The sequence below is a fragment of the Vigna angularis genome, chromosome 5 (assembly GCF_016808095.1).
Source record: "Vigna angularis cultivar LongXiaoDou No.4 chromosome 5, ASM1680809v1, whole genome shotgun sequence".
NCBI classification, from domain to species: Eukaryota; Viridiplantae; Streptophyta; class Magnoliopsida; order Fabales; family Fabaceae; genus Vigna; species Vigna angularis.
The window spans coordinates 36,965,099-36,987,206 of record NC_068974.1 but is presented as its reverse complement, the minus strand read 5'-3'; the positions used below and the strand labels follow the sequence as shown (position 1 = coordinate 36,987,206).

The 22,108-nt window shown below is 35.0% G+C and overlaps 2 protein-coding genes across 3 annotated transcripts; one reads left to right on the top strand and one right to left on the bottom strand.

Moving 5' to 3' along the window:
- The first annotated feature begins 4,320 nt into the window (after positions 1-4,320).
- Positions 4,321-7,511, top strand: LOC108340388 (peptidyl-prolyl cis-trans isomerase FKBP16-3, chloroplastic). Its single transcript, XM_017577743.2, has 7 exons — positions 4,321-4,446; positions 4,740-5,008; positions 5,663-5,746; positions 6,121-6,170; positions 6,593-6,641; positions 6,802-6,876; positions 7,257-7,511. The coding sequence occupies exons 1-7, from the start codon at positions 4,395-4,397 to the stop codon at positions 7,374-7,376; spliced, it is 699 nt and encodes a 232-aa protein (XP_017433232.1). The 5' UTR covers positions 4,321-4,394; the 3' UTR covers positions 7,377-7,511.
- An 89-nt stretch (positions 7,512-7,600) lies between these two features.
- On the bottom strand, positions 7,601-20,131 carry LOC108340387 (uncharacterized). Of its 2 annotated transcripts, XM_017577742.2 has the most exons (10): positions 19,778-20,131; positions 17,178-17,358; positions 16,890-17,073; positions 16,503-16,573; positions 11,168-11,305; positions 10,989-11,080; positions 9,723-9,994; positions 8,786-8,871; positions 8,531-8,632; positions 7,601-8,059 (listed from the first exon to the last, which is right to left on the bottom strand). In XM_017577742.2, exons 1-10 carry the CDS (start codon positions 19,858-19,860, stop codon positions 7,898-7,900), a joined length of 1,371 nt encoding a protein of 456 aa, XP_017433231.1. In that variant the 5' UTR covers positions 19,861-20,131; the 3' UTR covers positions 7,601-7,897. The 2 variants fall into 2 exon arrangements, with proteins under 2 accessions (XP_017433231.1, XP_052734015.1); XM_052878055.1 differs by lacking the exon at positions 7,601-8,059 and having other exon boundaries at positions 8,786-8,893; positions 19,778-20,125.
- Between the last annotated feature and the right edge of the window lie 1,977 nt (positions 20,132-22,108).

The window sequence follows — 22,108 nt, the reverse complement described above, 5'->3', positions numbered from 1 at the left end:
TTTGTTTTTATACTCATTTATATGTCATAAATTTAATCTATATGAATTCTTCAATATTTATTTTCTTTTTGATGTGAAATTGCTGGTTTGAAACTTGTCGAATTCAATATACGCAACGGATTGAATTTTGCAGCATCAAAGTTGACAATTGAAAACTTCAATATAGCAGAAAAAAAGAGATCAATAAATTTTGTCTGCGCCAAAACCATTATTACGCCTAAACAATTATTTCTATCATCATCACTTGCAACATATGTTCATTAGCTGAAAGAGATACAGAGAACTGATGTAATTAATAAAAGTGAAACATATTAATTAATTAAAGAATCCTATTTGAAATATACATAAGAAGTCAATAGACTTTTTATAAGCATATATCTTGACCTAAAGAAAGCACACTATTAATAAGGAAAAAATAAATAAAAAAACTGAGAAATGATGAAATAATTGAGCTAAGCTATGTGTGAATAGAGAAGGTGTGTTTTAGGGTTTTAGGGTATGAAATCAATGACCTGGACCTTTAGGGCTTGGTCCAGAAGCCAAACGTTGCATCCAAAACGCCATCGTTTTCTTGGCTTGTTCGTAGGCTGAAGAGGTGTGTGTTTGGAGGTTATTAGCTTTTGCAAATGCAAACTCCTCAGACTGAGATAAAAGCCTTGCCTCCACTCTACTTTCTCCAATCAGAATAGCAACAAACACAACAACAGCTACAAAATTCAAAAGGGTGCATGCTTTTGAGGAAGTCATTGATTGAAGGTTTGGTGAAAGCTAGAAAAGAAGGGTTGTTGTGGTATAGCTAGGTAGCGATGAAAGTTTTTTATGCTTGTGTTGTGGCTTGTTGTTCTTGATGGTGCTATTTTATAGTGAGGCAAGAGGAACAAGAAAGTGTGTTAGATTTGTGCTTCTCTTTTTGGACTCCATTAGCTTTTTCGGTGGACATGGGTTTCAATGGATTATTCCGTGTTGACCAAGGATGTTTGGAAGTTGCCCAGCAATGTCAAGTATTGTACTATACTATTATAACCAAATTATAAATACCATCTATTCTAAATTTCAAAGATACTTTTAAGTATAAATTATATTTGAAAATGAAAAGCATGATCTTGATATTAATTGCAAATTAAGTACAGAGTATAAATACAACGGTCAATTGTTTCTAAAGTAATATTGATCTATTGATAGTCTCACATCAACTAAAAATAAGATCAATTTATAATATATAAGTGAATGCAAATCTCACCTTACAAATTGTTTCTGTGAAGTTGAATTAGACTTAAGTTAACTTTTTAACATGATTTATAAATTTAAGTAAGATGGTTAAATACATATTTATTACGTACACCAACTAAATTGACTTTAATATTATAATATATTTAATGACTAGATGATCTTAATATTCAAAAACACTAATCATGTTTCAAATGTATTATTCTCACCATGTAAAAATAAACATATGTGAAAATTAAGAAAAAAAACTTATACTTAGATAATCAATTTTATATATATATATATATATATATATATATATATATATATATATATATATATATATATATAATTTGGTCATGTGTTAAGTCAATCTAAAACATGTACATTGTAACGCCCCGGCAACTCACACCCCACAGATCACCACCAGGCTTTCCAGTGTGCTTTGTCCTCACTCGCACACTTTCTGGGAAAACTTCCCAGAAGGTCACCCATCCCAGAATTACTCCAGGCTAAGCACGCTTAACCATGGAGTTCTTATGAGTCAAGCTACCGAAAAGCAAATGCATTTGGTGATATGTTCCTTTAAGCTATCCTTCAACTGTATAGTCTCATACCTACACAGTCTCTGGATCCCTCTCATTCCGGTGTATGTTCGATTCGTCCATGTACCCCTTTCACTCGAAGCCTGCCAGGAGCCGCTCCTTTCTGTGCCCCCTGCACCATGCCTCTTGCACCGGCGTCACTCCCCGCCCTCGTCAGTGCCCGGATGTCACATACATGTTTTGCTTGGAAAAGAGAATACATGTTGAATATGTCAAAGGATTAAAAAGATGATGAAAGAGTTGATAAGTAGTTTTGGCTAATAGTGTTGACAAATCAAAGGTGCAAATATGTTATGTTTTGAGTGATGTAGCGTGATAGGAAAATGAAAGAATAATGTGCAAATATGTTATGCTTAAAGTTGAATTGACTAACTCACATTTGACTATGCAACAGGAAAATGAAAGAATAATAGGTTTCACCTAACTATTTATTTACATATCATACATTGCCACCTACTTTTTTCAGTGTTTTGCAAAGGAATTTAATAGCAAGTTGGAGCTTTCTTCCCTTTTTCAAATTCCTACTAACTACTCACTTTTATTTTTTATTTTTGCAAATTAGGGAGAAAAAATATAATGGGAAAAGAAAGAATATCTTCAAAGACGTGTTACTAGGGCTATCCAATGGGACAAATAGCAAAAAAAACAATGAAGGCTGCGATTCTCACGTGTTATATTTTAATGATTAATTTAATTCAAAATTGCATATAAAATTATCAAGTTATGTTTTAGCATTCAAAATATTATTGGAGTTAAGTGTGAGTTAAAGTCACACTATTAACTATTAATTAAGAATGGTTAAGAATAAAAATGTATAAATAGAAAAAATCGTAAATATATATTGTTTTAAGGTTTAAGATTTGAAATTATATATTGTGTCTTATAAAAATGTGTTTGTAGTTTATCGGATGCTGAATTGATTTGCTATATTTTTTTTAAAAAGTCAACAAATTATATAAAATCGTTGATTGATTTGTAGTGTTGTCTTGTGATAAATTCAATAAGTATTACTATTTTATTTTAAGAATAGTATTAAATTGTTCAAATATGGTCCGTTTATTTGTTTTCCTTATGTTTGGTTTGTTATTCAATTGCTTATTGAGTTTAGATACTTTTTGATTAATAAATATTAGATTTTAATATGTTAGTTTTCGTTAAGAAAAAAAAATGAGACTTATAAATTTGTTTTTTCATTTTTCCACTTTTATGGCCAAATCAATGTATATCTTATAAAATGTAAACATGAAATTATTTTGTACACAAATTAAGTATAGAAAATAAACAATTTTCCCAAATATTTACAACAAAGTCTTTATTATTGAACGTTATTACAACAAAGTAGCAGTGTTTGAAATTGATAAAAAATGCAACTCCTAAAATACTATTCTTTAAGAAGGCGGACTTAATTTTTATTATAGAGTCAATTATCTCACTGTACTCTAATAGTTATATTATAGTCGTTTTGGTTTTGATTAATTAATTTATAAGTATACAGGGTTGAAGTTTTTTTTAATTAATCTCAACAACTTTTCTCGTTTTTCATTTTCGAATACTTTAACATATGCTAATTGAATATTTCAAGAGGAAGAATTATCGCCATACTCTAAGAATTTGACTTTGTAATTCTTACATTACTAAGAATTTGGCCACAATTTTATTAGCGTTATTGTTACCTACGTCAATGTTTTGATCTTTAAATCTTCGTTCCTCCCATTAAAAAACGTTTTGTTAAGTAGAAAAAAAAATTTAACTACGTTTAATCTTGATTCTTAAATGATATAAAATTATTAGGGGCGCTATATGATCGATCGTCCTTTATTAACTAGACGGTCAATGTTTTCAGATAAGTACTGGATGATTGAAAGTCAACATTTCTATTTTTGCTTACTCTATACAAATTGAGCAGTCGCTTCAAAGAGTGTGTGATCGATCAATCAAACACTTATTAGGTGATCACATCACAAATTAAACACATTTACAAGTAAAATACACTTGTCAACTTTTGAGTAGTGATTAAGTCAACCTTAATTAAAAACTATTTGGAAACCTATAAATAGAAAAGTAAAGTAAAGAGAGGTAAGTGATTGCATTTATTGTAAATTTAAGATTTTAGTGTGATAACCGATCTACCATATAACTGACTTGAAAATCCGATTGCTTTTGATAAGTACTCGCCCAGAGGCTTTGAAAAAAATTGTAAAAAAGTGTTATGACTGTGATTCCTAACCCACGTCTGAAACATTAAGTGTAATAAAAATAATTGCCAACAATATCATGATAACATAAATAAACTTTTGGGACAAAGTAACAAATTTTATATTTATCGAAATCATCTTTTAGGGACAAAGGAAAATGTTCATATTTAAAGAGTGTAAAAGGAAAATATGTGAGTGCAAAAAGAAATATCCTTATTCTCGAAGGTTACATATATTGGGTCACAGCCCGGACCAACCAGAGTCCATGCAATCTGATCCACATGTTTTTGAAAAAAACTTGCTTTCCGCACGTACTTTTGTTTCTTAGTACACCTCCCCGTTGCAGGATAAGGATGAAAGCAACCTCTGCGTTTGGGGACATGGTCGCATGACATCGTCGGAAATGTCTGCCATAGCTTCCTCCCTGCTTCTCCCACTTGGTAGCCCCATTTCTTTTTCTTCCTCATATTCGCACTTGTTTCCTTCACACAACTAAATTGCTTTGCTTTCTATCACAACAGGCTTTTCTAGCATTGCATTGCATGTCCTTGAAAACGCTTTTCAAAAACACAAAAGAAAGAAGGAAGTTGTGTTGTGTTCATATATATCATTCATATGAAACACTAGGAAGTTGAAAATTACAGACTGAATTCAGATTTATTTCTGCAGTGTTGACCCAATTTCCTTCTTCTATGGTACAATTGTTTTCTGAACTTGGATTCCCATTTGATAGGTTCTACTTGTGGTAAAAGTCCCTCCTTTACTCCTCCTCAGAGCATTTTGGTTGACAAATTTCGAAGATTAGTTGTTAAAGTCGAATCCTCAGAGACAAGGGAATGCACTACTGCTATGTTTAATGCCAATTCACGTCGAAACTTTCTTGGGTTGGCTCTTGGAGTCTCAGGCCTCTTCATCGGTTCAATGGATGCCAGTGGAGCTGGTTTGCCCCCAGAGGAAAAGCCAAAACTGTGTGATGAAACTTGTGAGAAAGAGCTTGAAAATGTATGGTGAGATTGCATAGTCCCCTTATTTGCCTCCTTTCTATGCCTTTCTCTGCTTGAACATTGACGGTGATTCATGTACATTGCTTACAATGCATTTATATTTATTCGGTTGCATCACTTTTATACTGTGATGATAGGAGACAGGTTTCTGTAAGATGATGAATCGTGTCAAATCTTGGGAAGTTTATATAAATGTCGCAGAAGATATGACAATTTCATTGAACTTTCTTGTCTCTGAAAGTGGTTAATATTGATTTGTTAACCTACAGTGATAAGGTTTTTAACAAGATATTGCTAAGTCACTACAAGCCTCTTCCTTGACTTGATAAAATTTAAGCCTTAAGTTCCTTGCACAGTGCCCCTGATCTTCCTATTAATTCTTTCTAGTTAATAGAATCTTACTTCTTGTTGGAATGAGTAGAGGTTCTCATAGTTCTACATAAGATACTACATGATGTTCCATCCCATGCAATGAAGAATCTGTTGTTTTTGTTAGAAATATTTAACCGATGTGATGTGATAGCATCTTATGTTGAAGGTTATACATTTTTTGGGACCTTAATCATCACTAGATGAATGTATTTTACATTACTAACACTTTAAGAGCCGTAGTTAATGACTGTTTTGTCTTTGAATGTTTTATGCAATGAAGGTGCCTATGGTAACTACGGGATCTGGTTTGCAATACAAGGATATTAAAGTAGGGCAGGGTCCTAGTCCACCAATTGGATTTCAGGTGTGTAAAATTAACCTTTTGGGCACTGCATAACTTTCTCATGCACTTGAATCACTGGAGTTATATTTTTAGAAGGGAAAAAAAAATCAGATGTGAGATAGAAACTGCATTTATTCCACAACTGAACCAAACTTCTTCACAATGGCATGCTTTTTGGCCCAGGAAAGGGCCAGTAGATCACCTCATTTCTGAACTTTCTGAAGTTTGATATTTCTATGAAGATTAAAGTATCTCCATTCTTTTTCAACCTTGAATAAACATATAAGTTATATTTGTCATGAGTAAAGTCCTCAGTCAGTAGATGATATTTCTCTCAATATACCAAGACTGCTACATTTCCACGTGCCTCTTTGACTAATGAAATATAATTACAGGTGGCCGCCAATTATGTTGCAATGGTTCCATCGGGACAAATATTTGACAGGTATTACAAATTTGCATCAGTATTTCTTCAATCCATGAAATGGTACACGTGAAATGGTTTTTGTTGTTGTGCATACATGCGAAGTTTTATTTGAATGTGCAGAATTATACAACCATGCTTAATCATACGTTGGACATCTAAATATTTTATTAGTAGAATCGTCAATCAACCATATTTTGTCAACAGCAAATACTCTTTGAATGTTTCTGATGTTTTAATTTGCCCATTCCTTTTTCAGTTTAATGTTACCTTCCAATTTTGGTTTTGAAGATTTTCTCTTTGAATCCTGACTAAAAATCTTCACCTATATGTATATAGTCACATGGATGCACTATGCTGAAAATGAATTTTAAGCCTGTGAATATACCTAGATAGAAGTTCTTTATTTGTGTTTCTCTTTTCCACCCTTTTCAATTTTACAGTTCACTGGAGAAAGGACAGTTTTACATTTTCCGCGTTGGTTCTGGTCAGGTAAACTCTGGATATTGCTTTTATTGTTTATATTTTAAAGCTTAAAAATTTCTCTTTCACCGTAGTTAGTACTCAAACTTGACAAACAACACAGCTTTGTGACCAAAGTGTTTGACAGTGCTTTTGAATATTAACTGATATTCAGTCCAATGAGTGACAGGTTATACCGGGACTTGATGAAGGTATTCTGAGCATGAAAGTGGGAGGGAAGCGCCGACTGTACATACCTGGATCAGTAAGCTTCCATTTTTACGGTTCAAGCTAGATTCCCCAGAAATTATTAGATGGTTTTTGAACATGATAAAGACCAATTTACGTATAAAACGCAATTAGTTTTTTTTTTCATAAATAAAAAATGTAGATACGTCCCAGTAATGATCGGAATCACTTGAATCGTGTAATATTTGTGTTTTTTTTTTTACTTCTGAAGCATACTTTAAACCCATTGAAAAAAGAAAACAGATACTGCAACTTTTGACCATGAACATTGTGTTTGAAAATTGCACTGACAATCGATAACAAGCACTCAATGCTATGATAATTTTCATTTACTATTACAAATGGCCACTATTCGGTTCTGATTGTTGACTATATATCTTTGTGTTTTATTGGCAGTTGGCATTTCCAAAAGGCCTTACTTCTGCTCCTGGAAGACCGAGGGTGGCTCCAAGCAGTCCAGTCATATTTGATGTTAGTTTGGAATATATACCGGGGCTTGAAGTGGACGAGGAATAAAATAAGGTTGTCCGTTCTAGATTTGATTGTACGTAATCAATCTTGATTTTCATTTGTAACTATCACCATTATATACAATCGTTAATTCTTTCTGAGAATGAGCATAAAATCTATGCCGAGCCAACATTGATAGGATTTCTGAGTTCAGATATAACAAAAATCTTTCTTATACTTATAAGTTATAGGGCTAGCATAAAAATACAGCGAGTTAACAGCCATTTCCATATGCATAATGCTTGTACAAGTCTCCATTAAAATATTGCATACACAAACATTGTATCGATTGTTGTTCTGGAATATATATCGTTAATACAATAGAAGTGGACTCACTGTGTCTATCATTTGTTTTTGTCTCTCCTTTACAAAATATTACAAGGTCACATACAAATAGAATTGGTTTACAAGAATAGTTTAATAACAAAAAAGCACCACAGAGTGAGCAAGAGCAGAAGTCATCTGAAAATCAAGAAAAAGAAAAGATAAAATTGAAGAACTAAACCCAGAAAACAGCAAATGCCCGCTTAGCTAATTAAATGGCTGGGAGAGTTGTTGAACATGGTGTGCCACATAAATGCTCGTGAAAGCACCATCTCAAGCTCCTGGTGAGTCCAATTCTCTGTCGGGAGGTTCTGAAGGAACATTACCAATTCTTGGAAATCAAATTTCTGGAGCTTGTCAGACCACTAAAGGGAAAAAAGAAAAAGAAAAATCATTTCCTACTAAAGTAACTATTACCAAAAGCAATAAGAATATGGAAATAGTCTCTAAGCACCTATACATAAATTCACACGAAACAAAGAAATACATAAAAGATTGTGTGTAAAAGTGGAAATAGACAAACAGGGAGTACAAGTATATATAGGAATGTTTGCATCATTTAGAAAGGAATTTCGATCCACATTGGAAATAATCTAAGCAATTTTAATACACCGAAGGAAATATATACAAAAGGCATTTATCTTAAGCGGTAGAAAGTGGGCAAAAGAAAAAGAGAAGCGTAATGGTAAAGAAAATGTAAATCACGCCTAGCTTTTATCCTACGTGCCAGAAGAAATATACACTAACAAACTGACCAGCAGAGAGACTGTTAGCAGTCAGCACAGTTGCAAGATGAAATCTGATTCAGATAGAATGGCTAAGGAAACCTTGCTCACCGTTAGAAGGAAGCTGGCAAATATATATATTAGGAAGTCGGGTAAGTCATCTCCTTCAGCTAAATATGTATCCCAAAGGCGTGTGATGAGATGAAATGGTATCTAATTATATAATAAGACATCGTTAGTATAAAAGCATAAAATCATCTTAAAGTTTTATCCCATACAATGTTTCCATTCTGTCTCATGTTATCAATTATATTACGTTTTTACAAATATATCCCACTTATAAGAAAACAAAATATCAAAGCAAACCTCACGGATGAGAAGACAGTTGAACCAGCGGAAAGCAAACTGAAGAAATTCAAGTCCCTGATCCTCCAAGTGCAGCGAAACAGGCTCTGGTGCAGCTCAAAAGTTTCACTAAGGCACATCAGATTACATTTGAACACATACAATAATAATAATGTAGCAAACAATATGGGTAAGGTTTGATAGATCATTCTAAAAATTCCTTTTCTTTAGTAAATGGACCAAATTAGATAATGCTCAAGTTTTGACACTTCGATGTAAAAGCAAATCGGTAGGAAATGTCTAGTCGAAATTTCCAAGCCCTTGTGACACCAAACTAATTCTACTCTACTGTGTAGGATAAGAATTCCAAACAAAAACACAGAATTTTAACCACAATCATAACTAATTACAAAACAACCACTTGGCCACCAGAACATATACTCATAACACGTCTTAGGTTAAAGCATTCCAGCAGGAAGAATTTAAGGTGGAAATTGAAAGTGTTTTACAATCTATACACCTATTTCCATGGTTGACGGTAGAATGGTAATGTTCCATGTTCTCAGGTTCCGTGATTCATTCTCTTCGTCCTAATTGTTCATATTCTTCTGTTTGTCCTAATGTTCTATGATGCAAAATATGTGAGTATTTTTACTCTAAAAAGTTAAAACTAATTATTAATATCTTATTAAAAACAGCGTAGTCGTGCTGATATATAGTACCAAGTAAATAACACAAACAACATTACAACAAACCAAATATGTCTTCATAAATAAAGGAAGGAGAAGATTCCTGTGAAACATGAAAATTCAACACACAAGTAATGTTGCTAAAATTTAGAATCAATGACACTTAAGAATAGAAGTGTACCAAGTCAATAAAAAGTTGTAAGGCATTTAAATTTCATAAAATTACAACAATGCTTGAAGGAAGACAAAAGGACTTAGAAAAAGGTTACCATCAATCCTCGTGACCAATTCCTTCAACTTAAAAACAAGCCTCTGAATTCCAGGTTGAGCGAATGTGTAATGATCTTGCATACCATCAAGCAACTTTGACAAGCAGCAGTAGCAGTCTGCCTCTACATTAGAGATTGTATCTGGAGATAAATCAGACATTGACCAATTATCTATATCCCCTTCAAAATACTCTGATAAGAAAACAACCAAGAACGGTGTAACAAGATCATTTATCCCCTGAACATATCCACTTGCTGGATGGCGAATGGCCCTGGTAAAAGATTGGGAAATCATGTCGGTGAAATAAGATTAAAAAACAAATCTGGTATGCATTTGTAAGTCAAAAACAAAGACTGAATCCAAAACAATTCCTGCCGGCATCATTGTTAGAGCATATACAGCGGCTTCTAAACCAAGCTAATTCTCATTCAGCCATCATTCTGTCTTTGAGAACTGTCAGTTAGTCATATTGGGTTGTTGACGATCAGCACTAGGATTTTGTTTCATATAGAGACTGATAACCTTTGTATGACCAATGAGATTTAACATCAGAAGTCATTTTCAGTTTTCAATTCTCCCTAATTTTTCTCTCTGATCTCCTCCCTCTGAATACAATCCTATATTTTCTCCCACTTTATATTTATAATTAATTGTTCAATCTTCGAATCACTCTGAGAACAGTAATGGGAAAACTAGATGCCTCGACCACAAGATCTACGTTGGTTCTGGCATCATTTTTCCCCAGGTCATTGCTCAAAAAATCTGATAAGAAAGCAAATATGTACAAGACTAATCAACTTTTTAAACATCTTGTGAATCTGCAGTACATATACATCAGAAGATAACTAACCATTTGCTGATATCTAACAACGAAACCGTTTCTAGAATGAATGTGTGATCATTCCCCTCCCAAGACCTCTCCTGAGTATAATCTAGTCCATAAAACAGTTACCAGTTTACTTAAAGACGTAGCAACTTGGAAACACATTGCCTAGACCAATAACACATTAACACTTATATTTTTCCAGACTAGATTGAATACAGTACCAAAAAAGAAAGCTTAAATCCCAAAGTCTAAAACTGTAATCTACTAAATGGTTGCTACATCCATAATGGAAACAGATCCAGAACACCAGTATTTGTTGGGTTCACATTGGTACATACCCAATACTAAGGAATTTTCAACTTAACAAAAAAATCCATAACATAGAGCAGTAAACTACAAATAATATCTGGCCAACAAATGAGTAACGACAATATCTAACCATGCATAAAGAATACGTTCCAATGATTTCTGAACTTGCGGTTGCTGGAAGAATGGAACATCAGGTACAGTTCTTGGACAATCAACACCAATCTAACAAATATAGAATGACAACAGTCAGAAAGAAATACATTGTTTTCACACATTATCGATATAGGAGCATATGAAACCTGAGAATACCTGGCGAAGCATGTTGACCTCATCATCTGAACGTTCTGTATCTGGAATATCATAATACTGAGATATACAGTCAAGATACTCAACTCGCTTCCTTCTTAGAACTCCCTCCCTTCTATCTGAATTAGGTGGTGCATATCCCTGTTGTCAGTATATATTTAAATTTCCATGAAGGAACTTAAGATTGAACTGTAAAATAATTTTAGAGGGCTTGATTGATCCCTCTCACAATCTTCTATTTATAAGAATAAATTGATACACAAGTACATGATAAATAAGGTAACCCTAGACACAATATAATCATGATAAATAGGGTAATCCTAGACACAATATAATCATGATAAATAGGGTAACCCTTGACACACTATAATGATGATAAAATAGGATAAATATCCTAACACTCCCCCTCAAGCTGGAGCATACAAATTGTATGTACCAAGCTTGGAACAAATAAACTCAATCCGAGGACCCCTTAATGACTTGGTCAATACATTTGCGAGTTGATCGTTTGACCCAATAAACTCAGTACATATTTCTTTGGTTAACAACTTTTCACGAACAAAATGACAATCAATTTCTATATGTTTAGTCCTCTCGTGAAACACTGGATTTGATGCAATGTGGAGAGCAGCTTGATTGTCGCAATACATCTTCATAGTATGGATGTCACAAAATTTAACCTCTTGAAGGAATTGTTTCACCCATATAAGTTCACATGTTAGTGATGCCATTGCCCTATACTCGGCTTCCGCGGTTGATCGAGCTACTACATTCTGTTTCTTACTTTTCCATGAAATAATGTTTCCTCCCAGAAAAACACAATATCCTGTAGTAGACCGTCTATCAATAGGTGAACCTGCCCAATCTGCATCACAATACCCAGAGACCTGAATGCTTCCTTTATCTTCATATAACAATCCTTGCCCGGGAGCCTTCTTTACATACCTTAGAATGCGAATGAGAGCATTCCAATGGTCAACACATGGAGCCTGCATGAACTGACTAACCACTCCAACTGCAAAGGATAGATCTGGCCTTGTAATAGTGAGATAAATCAGTTTTCCAACCAGCCTCCTATACCTCTATGGATCGAAGAATAATTCACCTTCTTCTGTCCTTAATTTCTGGTTTGGGTCCATGGGACTGTCTACCGGTCTACAATCAATCATGCCTGTTTCTTGTAATATATCAAGAGCATACTTCCTTTGGGAGATTACAACTCCATCTTTTGATTGCGCTACTTCAATGCCTAAGAAGTATTTGAGACTTCCAAGATCCTTGGTTTGAAAATGTCTACACAAGTACTCTTTTAGTTGAGATATTCCAACAGCATCATTTCCTGTAATGACAATATCATCAACATATACTATTAAGTAAACACATTTCCCGAGAGAAGAATGATAATAAAAAACTGAATGGTCTGCTTCACTGCGTTTTAGCCCAAATTTTTGAACAATGGAGCTAAACTTTCCAAACCAAGCACGTGGGGATTGCTTGAGGCCATATAGAGATCGATGCAATTTGCATACCATACCAGACTCCCCCTGAGCAACAAACCCAGGAGGTTGCTCCATATAAACTTCTTCCTCAAGATCACCATGTAGGAAGGCATTCTTGATATCCAATTGATGAAGTGGCCAGTGACGAATGGCTACCATGGCAAAGAAGAGACGAATAGTAGTCATCTTGGCTACAGGAGAGAAAGTGTCACAATAATCAAGACCATAAACCTGAGTGTAACCTTTTGCAACAAGCCGAGCTTTGAGCCGATCAATTTCACCATCAGGGCCAACTTTAACTGCATACACCCATCGACAACCAACCGCCTTTTTTCCTGGGGGAAGGGGCACCAGCTCCCAAGTATTACTATGGTCAAGAGCCTGCATTTCTGCAATCATAGCTTGTCGCCATCCAGGATGATCAAGTGCTTCTTTCACATTCTTGGGTATAACAACAGAGGACACTGAGGATAAAAGAGAAAAATAGGAGGGCGACAATCGATGATAGCTTAGAAAATTATAAATGGGATGAGGGTTTCGAGTGGAACGAGTACCTTTTCTGAGGGCAATAGGCCATGCTGAATCATTTGCACCAGGAGGCGTGGGAGGAGGTGACGAGGGAGAAGAATCTGAAGTAGGAGATTCACCATTGTCTTGGGGAGGTGGACTATCCATTGGGGCCCTGTGTGGGATGATCTCAGTATGTGGAGAAACAGGTGTAGAAGGATTATGATCAAGACTTGGAATGACAGAGACAGTGGAACTATTTGACTCAGCCATTGGAATAGGAAGGACCTGCTGGAGGATAGAAACATCCTGAACAGATGGAGAGAAGTAAGGAGTCTGTTCAAAGAATGTGACATTGGCAGACATGTAATACTTCTTAGTTTCAGGAGAGTAACACCGATATCCTTTTTGAAGTCGAGAATAGCCTAAGAAGACACATTTGAGAGCGCGAGCGGAGAGTTTGTCTAGACCTAGAGACATGTCATGAACAAAACATACACAGCCAAACACTCGGGGAGATGTATGAAAGAGAGGATCATTAGGAAACAAAATGGAGAAAGGGACTTTATTATTAAGAGAGGAGGAGGGCATCCTATTAATAAGATAACATGCAGTTAAGATGGCATCCCCCAGTGATGGACAGGAATATGGGCACCAAGCAAAAGGGTACGAGCAGTTTCAACCAAGTGTCTATTTTTTCGTTCTGCTATACCATTTTGCTGTGGTGTATGAGGACAAGTAGACTGATGTAAGATACCATGGGAACTCAAGATGGCAGAAAAGGAGGATGAGAAATACTCTTTTGCATTATCACTTCTTAATATTTTGATTACTTGACCAAATTGATTCTTGATTTCATTCAAAAAGGATGTAAAGATAGCTAACAATTCAGAACGATTTTTCATAAGATAAACCCAAGTACATCGTGAATATTCATCAATAAAGGTAACAAAATATTTAAAACCAAAGGAGGAGATACAACTAGGTCCCCATATATCAGAATGGATGATGGAAAAACTAGAATTACATATTGATTGAGACCTTTTAGGAAAGGAAGATCTAACATGTTGTCCTAATTGACATGACTCACATTCTAAGGTTTGGAGACTACTCAGTTCAGGACACATTTTTTTTTAATTTGGACAAATGAGGATGGCCAAGTCGATCATGTAGCACTTTAGGATTAGGAGCAGCAACATAGGACACCCTTGGACGAGATCCAAAATGGTATAATCCGCCAGCTTCATATCCTTCTCCAATCTGTCTCCCCGAACCACGCTCCTGTATAACAAAAGATTTATGATCAAAGGTTATTGAACAATTTAACATTTTAGTCAACTGGCTTAAGGAAATTAAATTAAAAGGACAATTAGGGACAAAAAGGACTAAGTTGAGATTGAGGGAGGGAGATAAAGAAACATGACCGACTCCTTTGGAAGAAGTTTTAGATCCATTTGCAAGGGTTATGAAATGAGGTTTTTCTCGAAAGGAAATAGATGAGAACAAAGAGGTATTACCAGAAATGTGATCAGAAGCACCTGAGTCAATTACCCATGAATTATGACCTTCCATAGATTGAGAAATGCAGGTTGTTGATGTATTGGGAGATTGAGATGGTTGTGCCAAGCTGTTAGACTTTAACCTTAAATACTCTTGATATTCATCCTCAGAAAACATAGAAGTGGAAGTTTCAGTCTTCGAAGTGGCAGTTTCAGTCTTCGAAGTGGCAGTTTCAGTCTTCGAAATATTGGCGGTTTTGGAAGGGAAACCATGCAAGGAGTAGCAATTCTCTTGAGTATGACCCATCCTTTTACAGTATGTGCATTGAGGACGTCCCCGACCTCCTCGTCCTCCTCCTCTAGTGCCACGTCCTCCTCTTCCTCGTGTGGCAACCATGACAGATGGTTCCATTAGTTCATGCGCTTCTTGAGTTTGAGGTACCGGGACACGCAGAAGGCGAGTGGTCAATGTTTCCATAGAGGGGACCTCATGACTAGTTAGAAGTTGATCTCTGAGATGATCAAAATCGGGATGTAGGGCACGAAGGATCAACACCATGTAAAATTTGTCTAGTTTCTTTTTGATATCCTTTAATGGATCTACTTCCAAAAACATCCTAAGTTCTTCGACAGCAGATTGGGCTTCAGCCATGAAGGACACCATATCATGGTCTGCCATTTTAAGAGATGCAAGCTTGTTCGTAGTGTCATAGAGACGTTGAATATCGTTGGCATAAATGCTTTGGGCTTTCTTCCAAAAGGAGTGACAAGTTTTGAAAGCCCTCAAAGATACAAGAAGTTTGGGTTCCACTAATTGCCATAACAGGGCACACAACTGGAAATCTACTTGTTTCCACTGATCATCTTTTTCAGTAGGCACATGGCTTCCATCTCGCTGAAGGTGGTCATAATGCCCTTGGCCAAGGAACCACATCTCAATGGCAGCAGACCATGACAGATAATTTTTTCCATTTAGCTTCTCAGAGGTAATTGATGGACTTCCAGAGAAGGAAAGAGTATTGCCAGACGCCATTTTTGAAGAAGACGAATAGTACTAGCGAGGAACAAGAAAACCCTAAGGGTTTAGATGAAGGAAACTGTGACAGTGATGGACGACAGTGGCCGGCAACGGCGGGCGGTGGCCGGCGGCGACGGTGGCCGGCGGCGGGCAGCGGCGGACGATGGCGGGCGACGAAGAACTGTGGCGCCAGACAGATATATATTACGAGACAGAAACCAGAGCGGGATCGACCCGCTCTGATACCAACTTAAGATTGAACTGTAAAATAATTCTAGAGGGCTTGATTGATCCCTCTCACAATCTTCTATTTATAAGAATAAATTGATACACAAGTACATGATAAATAGGGTAACCCTAGACACAATATAATCATGATAAATAGGGTAATCCTAGACACAATATAATCATGATAAATAGGGTAACCCTTGACACACTATAATGATGATAAAATAGGATAAATATCCTAACAAAGGAAAAACGGTATACATAAAAACAAGAGTATCTGGGGGTCAATAATGTTGAGCCCTTACTCAAATTAATATCTACAGTATAAATCACTTCAACTTTCTTTACTAAAATCTACTGTATATTAGCTTTTCAAAACATTGTGTATGCATCACCTAGATCAATTGCAATAGAATAATTTCATCCTCTGTCAAAAAAAAGTTTAATCAAAGGCATTCCCTAAATAAAATGACCTGAAAACTTGTACACAAAGCAAAATTCATTATCTTTACACTTTGTATGACTGAGAATTACCATCGAAGACATGAGTTAGAGCAAGAAAAATAGCTGAAAGACATAGAGCTTACCAACAGAAGTCTCCACACTTTAGGACGCATATTGTCTGGAACACCACTCCATGCTAATTCACGCAGCTTGTCTAAAATATAGATTTCAAGAAGGAGATATTTTATTGGGGTACATAACAGTAGGTTTTCAAAAGGCTTAAGAAAAGGAAAGACAAAATTTTTTTTATGATGTTAAGGGGATGGTTCAATAATTCAGTTTCTGTTGCAATTTAGCTTTTATCCTTACTGCTAAAATTATTCCTAGGGAAAAGGCAACCACGTTATGGATATGTTCACAAGAGCTCATCGCTTAGGATTCCCCTACTGGTTGCAACCAAGTACGAGATATAAGGAAAAGGTCAGTGAATGATGCACAAAAGAAAATACAAACATGGAAAGTTAAAATACCTAATATAACCACTGTCTCGGAGAGGACCTTAGTGAACTTCATAACTCTTGCAGAGTCTGTAGATCTAGCACCCACGATAGACTTGCGGATTTCTTCAGGCTGGTTGCTTCCAAAGGAAGTCGACACTTTTAGCTTACTGGCATTGGCAATACTAATTGGTTTGTTTGTACTCGGAAATTCCTCCTGCATCAAGAGTAGAAATTCCACTTGATGAGCTGATCCCGATCACTCATGTCAGTCTCATAGAGACAAGTATAAAACGATATAGTTATGAATAACACTGTCACCTCTACTGCCCCAGATGTATGATCACTTGGACCAGCATCATTGTGAGAAAAGCTCCTCTTGTAACTTGGTGAGGATATCTTTGAGTTTGGGTTATTTGACATCTTTGAGTTTGAGCTATCCGGAGGATCTGACCTACGACTCAATAATATTTTACCGGGAATGCTGCGACCCTTGAGTAACCTTTATGAAGAGGTATCATAGAAATTGCTACTATCAATCATAAGTACACCGTTCGAAGAACTTGTTTACAGTTAATTTGAATTTATGTTATTGTTTACAAGAGTTTATAATAAATCTGTAAGTTACTTTCAGCCTTATTGATTAAATTGCTACTATCAATGTCAATCATATTTAGAAGAACCTATCTACAATTTATTTAGTATATTAACGACATAGGCAGTTGTGCAATTGTTTACTATAGCTTAGAACATGTTTGTAAGTAATTTTCAGCTTATTTAAATAAGCTTTTAACAGTAACTTACAGAAACAATGCACAAACTCATGAAAACAGTTTAATCTTTATTTCCAATCATTTTTATTGAAAACGGCGTATACATAAATGCTTACATGATAAGCACTTATTCGATAGGTTTAGATTCTGTTTAGATAAACTTCTCATAATGAAAAGTGTGACGACCCATCTTTTTGGTGCTCCAATATAAAGTATGAAAAATAAATTAAAACTAATTGAAATTTTCTTGAAGATTTAGTTTATCAATTTAAAAACTTAACTCTTTGCCTTCTAAACAGAACACCCGCTCCATTCTTCCTTCCCTCTCCTTCAATAATAATCCTTCTCTCTAAATATCCCCAAGGAAATTCCTATCTCTCCTAAAGTATATTTTTTTTAGCCTAGAATTTGTGAAGGGGAAGAGTAGAGATATAGTTTGGTTTGCGGGTTTTGGGTAAGTTTTTATCCTCTCCTTTTTTTTTAGATTTGAAATGTATGGGAGTTTTGTGGTTTTGAACTCATATATTAAGGTTGAACGGTTAGGTTTTGGACTTTGAAGTGATCTAAGAGTTTCTGCAGTGTTTTTGACCCCTTTGCCTCTTCAACCTTTAGTTCCTTAAACCACAAGAAAGATTTAAGTAAGGGAAGCTAACTCTATTTTGACGTTTAAATTAAAATACAAGCAAAGACTTGTCTAGATTTTGGATTATGAAACTATATTAAATGGAAAATCAAAGCTTGATGAATTTTGTTATTTTATGTAAACTAGAGTCTTTGGTTATTTTGGTGGGAAAATTACTGGCATTCAAGTTGTAGATAATTATGAGGTTTCAAACAAGATAAGAAACAACTTGATATGATTAATATAACTCTATATTGTATTTAAACTCTACAAAGGTCACATGCACTTAAAGAGTTTGTGAATTACAAGATAACAAGTTGTGGTTACCCTGGAGAAAAATGACATGGCACAAGTATAATTGAAAGGAGGGACATGCAGACTTTATTAATAGTCTGAATCATATAGATGAAAATATCAAGTGACGAAAAAAGCCAATGAAGGTTTTTGCTACCTATTTGGAAATGAGTGTGTGAGTAGGTACCCTGCCATAGACTAGTTACTATATGGGACGTGCTGAGGCCATAAAATCAGTTGATTTTCATATGGTCAATTTGATGATCAAGTATAGTGTGTTTAATTAATTACCATATGGAATTGTGGTTAGAAGATGAATTGATTTTCATACATCTAACTTGATGGTCAGGTATTATGGGTAAAATTAGTTATCATATGGTTTGAATTATGGCTAGATAACCAACGGATTTTCATATGGGAAATTTGATGACTAGGTATTTTGTGACCATTGATATGATTGAGTCCTGGAGTAGACATGGTTGTGATTGATTACTTTTATGATATCAATGTTGTGTTTCTTTGTATATATGCTCTTGTGTAAATATAATATTTGCTAGCTTACCCATTTGATGTTGTTTGTTTTATAGCTACGATGATACACAGAAGCACATAATAATGCGGGTATAAGGTGGACTGGTATACAGGAGTATAGATGTGTTCCAGGGTTTTGAAGATATAGTTTTAAGATAAATGTAGTTATAATCAAGTTCTTTTTAAATTGATCTATTGATTATGTATGTATATGTAACTAGTTATTTAGTAGTTTATGTTCTTTACAGTAGTTCTATGGAGGTGAAATGAATTGAGTTTATTCCCTAAGCTCAAAAAGCAATTTAATTCTCTCATTTAACTTCTCGAAAAGCTGAGATGCCTAATTGGTTTCGGTGTACTGGAGAAGTTCAATTCACATTATCTGCTTACTTTTCTTCTTATAAACAAAATAATCCGAAAAAAATTGTCATTTTTTAAATGCAGCCTAAGCTAATATACTAAGCTTGGAGCTTCAAGTTGTCGGTGAAACTGATTAAGTGAGTAGAAAATTCATAAGGGGAAAATAATAATATCGTTCAATTAACCCATCCACTGAAGAGGAAGAAAATGAAAACTTCAGAAATAAGCTTAGTCATGAAATCAACTAGAGAATACAAAAGGGATAAAACCTGGATGAACCAGTGGTAATGCCATTATTACCCTCCATTTGAGAAAAGAAAAAGAGAGGAATTGAGGGTTACCCTTGAACATTTTTGAGGGTCTGATTCAACCTGGAGTCGAGGGTAGCAGCTGTGTTACGCTCATCTTCTTGGCGCTTGTTCATGCTTATCACAGTTTTCGTTGTTTGTTTCAGCTACTGCTCTTTGCTTACGGAGGAGAATTGCTGAAACAATCACTCGTCCATGGCGGTCGTCCTCATCTATTACCGCCAAAATAACATTCTAAGTTCCACTAATTGTGCTTCATAATTATGAAAAATGAAAACCCACATCGCTAAGCTTCGTATTTCTTTAATTCGCAGTTTTTCATAATCGCTCTGTGTTGTGTATTTTTTTCCCTTTTCTGTCAGTATCCTTTGGCCCGCAAGCGCATTCCTCTGGCCGAATAGGTTAATATTTATTTAATATATTAAAGAAATCATTTTTTATTTGTAATCCTTGAAAAATTTTAATGGCGCGGTTCAATCAATTTATTACAGTTCTGGATTTTAAAGTAAGAAAAAGAGAAAATATATTTAAGAAATATATAATATATGTTTATGAAAAAGGAGTTACTATAAATAAGAACATTTTTCAAAGTTTTGCAATAAAACTTGTAATAGTTAAGAAAATTCAACTTTTTTTTAAGATAACTTGTGGAGGGAATAATTCTCTTAATTTGGCTGAAAAACGTAAAATCTTATTAACAGTGAATTTTTTTTGTTGAAATGTTCTTTGTGGAGACAAAGAAACTGTGCTTAATCATTTCAAATTTGGTGTTTTTTTTACTATCTATGACATTAATGTTGTCTTTTATAGTTTTGTCGTTTGATTGTAATGTATATGAACCCTTTCAAATTTCTCTCTCTACAATCATTATTTTGGATTTTATTTTCCAAAACTTACTAAATTATTTTTGGAAAATTTTATCCGGAATAGTAGTGGGTGAGTATGTGGTGATTATTTTTTGAAAAAATGTTTTTAAAATTGATTTAGTGAATTTCGAAAAATAGATACAGAAAGAATTTGATTTTCATTATTGTGTGTGACGATTTTCCTAACGTATAAATTGATAATACAATTAAAGTCGAACATTATAGATAGGTAAGTGAAAATTTTAAAGCATTTTGTAAAAGCTTTGATTGTGTGGATAAAATGTTGGGAGAAATAAGCTTAGCTTTGATTATTTTTACCTTTGCATTTACATTAGAAAATACAATTCTTAAGAACAATTTTAAATATTTTTAATTTGAATATTTTAACATCCAAAAATATAGTGTAAAGACATATAATAGGAACGTCACATTCACAATACTACATATCAGTTCTCACAAAAGATAGAACGTACGGTTATGGCTGAATGACCTTACAAAATAGCAAGAGGTTAAAACTGTACAAATATACAACCTAGACCGAACGCTTTTACAAAATACTTATACCGAACGGTCCTCCAAAACAATAAAACAGCAGATGGCCGAACGGTTCTACTATTCGACCTTAACGTCTACCTCGACCAAATTTTCTTCTTCCACCGCCTCTTCCAGCAAAGCTTCTCCTTCTGCTCACATCCACACGGATGATCATTGCAACAGAATGACAACCACCGAACGTACAAAACGGACAAGACAGGAAGTAGGGTAAGCTTATGTAATTTAATTCAAGTATCAACATAGATTTCACACAATTCAAATAAACGAGATAATTCATTCACTTTTACATGCAAAGCCTAATGCTAGACTCTGACTGTCCGGACTGTATGAATTCTGTGTAGCTACGACGTTCGTGCACTCGGGTGATGTAGTAATTGGGATACCCTCAACAGCTGTCACCCGATGTTAGTCTGTTCCGTCCAAATTAACCGTAAGGACGAGAACATCCTGTCATTCCCACACATGACTTACCCTTCTCTACGTGAGAAACGAGTAATCACGAATATCAGGATGAACCGCCAGCTTAGCATGCCCACATTCATACTTTACCAATTCCAATATACATTCATGAACTATTCCTCCCCGGAATACTCGTTCATAACCAAAGTCATTTCATCCATATCATATTCCATCATCTTTCATTATTAAAACCTCAACTGAACCAATTTGAATAAAGATCCCTTAGGATACCAAATACCAAACGTTAATCTTCAACCTCGAACGAGACTGAACACTTGGAGTGAGACCGAGAGGTCTCCAGTTCCAAAACAGATCAAAATCGATAGAGTTATATCAGGGTGGAGAAAGAGACCGATTACAATGATATTTCTTAAAGACTCATAGGATCGAACGTTATTTACAAGGTGAACCAATTTAATGAACTGACTCATGAGAGTTTGGACCGAACGCCAATAAGCTTAGGCCGAGTACTGAGACTATATGT

Bases quoted from the DNA above. Each gene is read 5' to 3' on its own strand.
- LOC108340388 (XM_017577743.2), top strand. From the start codon at position 4,395: ATGACATCGTCGGAAATGTCTGCCATAGCTTCCTCCCTGCTTCTCCCA. The intron at 5,747-6,120 runs GTGTGTAAAATT...ATATAATTACAG, and splicing joins GTCCACCAATTGGATTTCAG to GTGGCCGCCAATTATGTTGC. The intron at 6,642-6,801 runs GTAAACTCTGGA...AATGAGTGACAG, and splicing joins TCCGCGTTGGTTCTGGTCAG to GTTATACCGGGACTTGATGA.
- LOC108340387 (XM_017577742.2), bottom strand. From the start codon at position 19,860: ATGAACAAGCGCCAAGAAGATGAGCGTAACACAGCTGCTACCCTCGAC. The intron at 17,359-19,777 runs GTAACCCTCAAT...CTCTTCATAAAG, and splicing joins ACCCTCAAAAATGTTCAAGG to GTTACTCAAGGGTCGCAGCA. The intron at 8,633-8,785 runs GTTTGCTTTGAT...TTATATAATTAG, and splicing joins ACTGTCTTCTCATCCGTGAG to ATACCATTTCATCTCATCAC.